Source organism: Propithecus coquereli, unplaced genomic scaffold (assembly GCF_000956105.1).
Source record: "Propithecus coquereli isolate 6110/MARCELLA unplaced genomic scaffold, Pcoq_1.0 Scaffold296, whole genome shotgun sequence".
Classification (NCBI taxonomy): Eukaryota; Metazoa; Chordata; class Mammalia; order Primates; family Indriidae; genus Propithecus; species Propithecus coquereli.
This window is the reverse complement of record NW_012148574.1, coordinates 392,808-395,008: the sequence shown is the minus strand read 5'-3', so window position 1 is coordinate 395,008 and position 2,201 is coordinate 392,808. Positions and strand designations below refer to the sequence as shown.

The 2,201-nt window shown below is 36.4% G+C and overlaps 1 protein-coding gene across 1 annotated transcript in view; it reads right to left on the bottom strand.

Moving 5' to 3' along the window:
- Positions 1 to 2,201, bottom strand: part of ZNF407 (zinc finger protein 407) — a 506,579-nt gene that overhangs the window by 276,525 nt on the left and 227,853 nt on the right. Inside the window, exon 4 of the mRNA XM_012648891.1 lies at positions 1,576 to 1,602. Within this exon, the coding sequence (XP_012504345.1) occupies positions 1,576 to 1,602 (27 nt within the window). The remainder of the gene's footprint in view (positions 1 to 1,575; positions 1,603 to 2,201) is intronic.

Genomic DNA, 2,201 nt, shown 5'->3' with positions numbered 1-2,201 from the left:
ATTCAATTATTTATTTAGGCTTAAGTCTGATAAAAATGTAATTGAATTTTAAAAATGCAATTAAAGCAGATTTTTAAATGGCACAAGTAGATAAAAGAAAAGATTATTTTCATTACAGAAATTCTGATCTAAGAGCCCAAGTAAAAAGAAAAAAAAACCTTCATCAAGGTGGGTGACTATGTTCTAAAGTAGTCTTTCATCATATAAAAATGCACCTCCCATAACATAACAGAATTTTAACATGGCGAGGGAAGAGGTCATTTTTTAAAGTAAACTGTTGTTATAAGGTAACTTTTAATTTGTGCACGTAATGTAAATTGCTATGGTGAATGCACGTCGGGTCACTGAAATAACGGTAGCTGAATTCAGATGTGACCTGGCAGCCCAGGTGTTCAGGAAAAGTGCTGTTAACAGTGAGGATTGATGATCTAATCAAACTGTCACAGCCAGATCCTCGGCAGGGTGGTTGGAAGGAGGTGGAGGAGGATAATATTCAGAAAGCAAGCACATGCTTAGTGTTACTTTAAATTGATGCTGACATTTTCAATTGTGAAAAGAAATTTTTTCCTAAGTAATATAGGAAACAACTCAGCTAACCTTCCGGAGGATATCAGATAATCATGGTAGGTTGCTGTAAAGCTAACTTCTCAGAAATGTGAGCATATATGAAATACAAATAATCGGATGTTTCAGAGATTTACTATAGTAATCAACATTTTAATTACTTTCTGTTTTCTTAGATGTACAGTACTACTACGATGAACACTGTCTCCATGTACAAACAAAGCCATATATTTAGCCTGGTATTTCTGCATCTGAGCACAAAAAATTCCCACAGGGTACAAATAGCCAAGATCACATGCTGATTAATCTAAGACTCCTGAAGTCACGTGTTAATTAGAATAATTAATATGTTCTTTCCTGATAACGCTATACGTCTGTCACACGGCATGCACTAAAAAACTTGGATAGGATAATCGGCTTTAAAAAAAATGTCCAACCCTGAAATATTAAGGGGTGTTTTTTTTAACCCATTGATAATGGTAATTTTATAAAACTGAGTACCTAATTTTTAAAATAGCATTTCCTCCCAGAAAAATCACTAGACTGGTCTATAATTGTGTGATGATTTACTAATAATTCAACTGTGCAAAGAAGTACATACATAAGAGAAAAAATCGACAATGAAATATGTCCAACTTCAACTGAAATAAGTTCCCAGCCAATCTTCCCATTGCAGGTTACAGCAGTTATTAAAAGTGCTACAAAGACTTTGGACTGCAGAGGCACCCGACGCATTCCAGTTGTTCTGTATTCTTGGCAACGTCCTGAGCTTTCGATATGCAACCTTTACTCTGAAGCCAAGGACAATCAAGTTTGTTAAATTGCTCCATGTTTTCAAGGCACGTTATAAAGCATTCTCGTAAAAATTTTTCGCTCCGTCATTCCTGACCTTTTTGAAACTGTGCCCCAGAAAGTATTAATATTGATAAAAACCACATTATCTCCGTCATTCACGGCTGACACACAGACCCAAGGTAACACAACACAGCTTCCCTGGTTCTTAAAACATACAAATGTGACAAAAGTAGAAATACCAAACTTTCTTTATAAGCTTTCTTTATAGAAAAGCTTATACATTTTCTGGTAAGACCAACCCATTCTTTAAAATCTGCCTTTTTAAATTTTCAAATAAAATTTAGCAAGATGTAAAATAAGTCACATAAAGCATTTCAGAAAATAAAGTTAAAAACTGCTAATATGTACAAGGAAATATTTTTCTTCCAAGAGTAAACAACTATGCTTCCTTAACAATACAAGATGAATTTTGCCATTGTTAGTATACTATAAAGAAAAATCCCATAGACACAGCCTAGATGCCCAGTGATTAGCAAGTCGTCTTTTTCAGGGAGTTGAAAGTATCCAAGGTGTCACCACCTGTGAGAACTGGCAGCAGCACATCTGTGAGCAGAGGGATGGATGAAGAGGAGGAGGAAGAAAAGACCGACGCACACCACCGTGCTGAAGACAACCCTACAGCTACTTCCACGAGAGCAAGGGAGCAAGGAGGGCTTGCCCTCACTCCGGTTAGCTCACGCCTGGGTGAAACATTTGAATATAAGGTGGCTGTAAAGCTTCTGTTTGACTTTTACAGGCAACAAAACTGGCTAAGAATTACAGCATGGTAATGTGGGACCTAG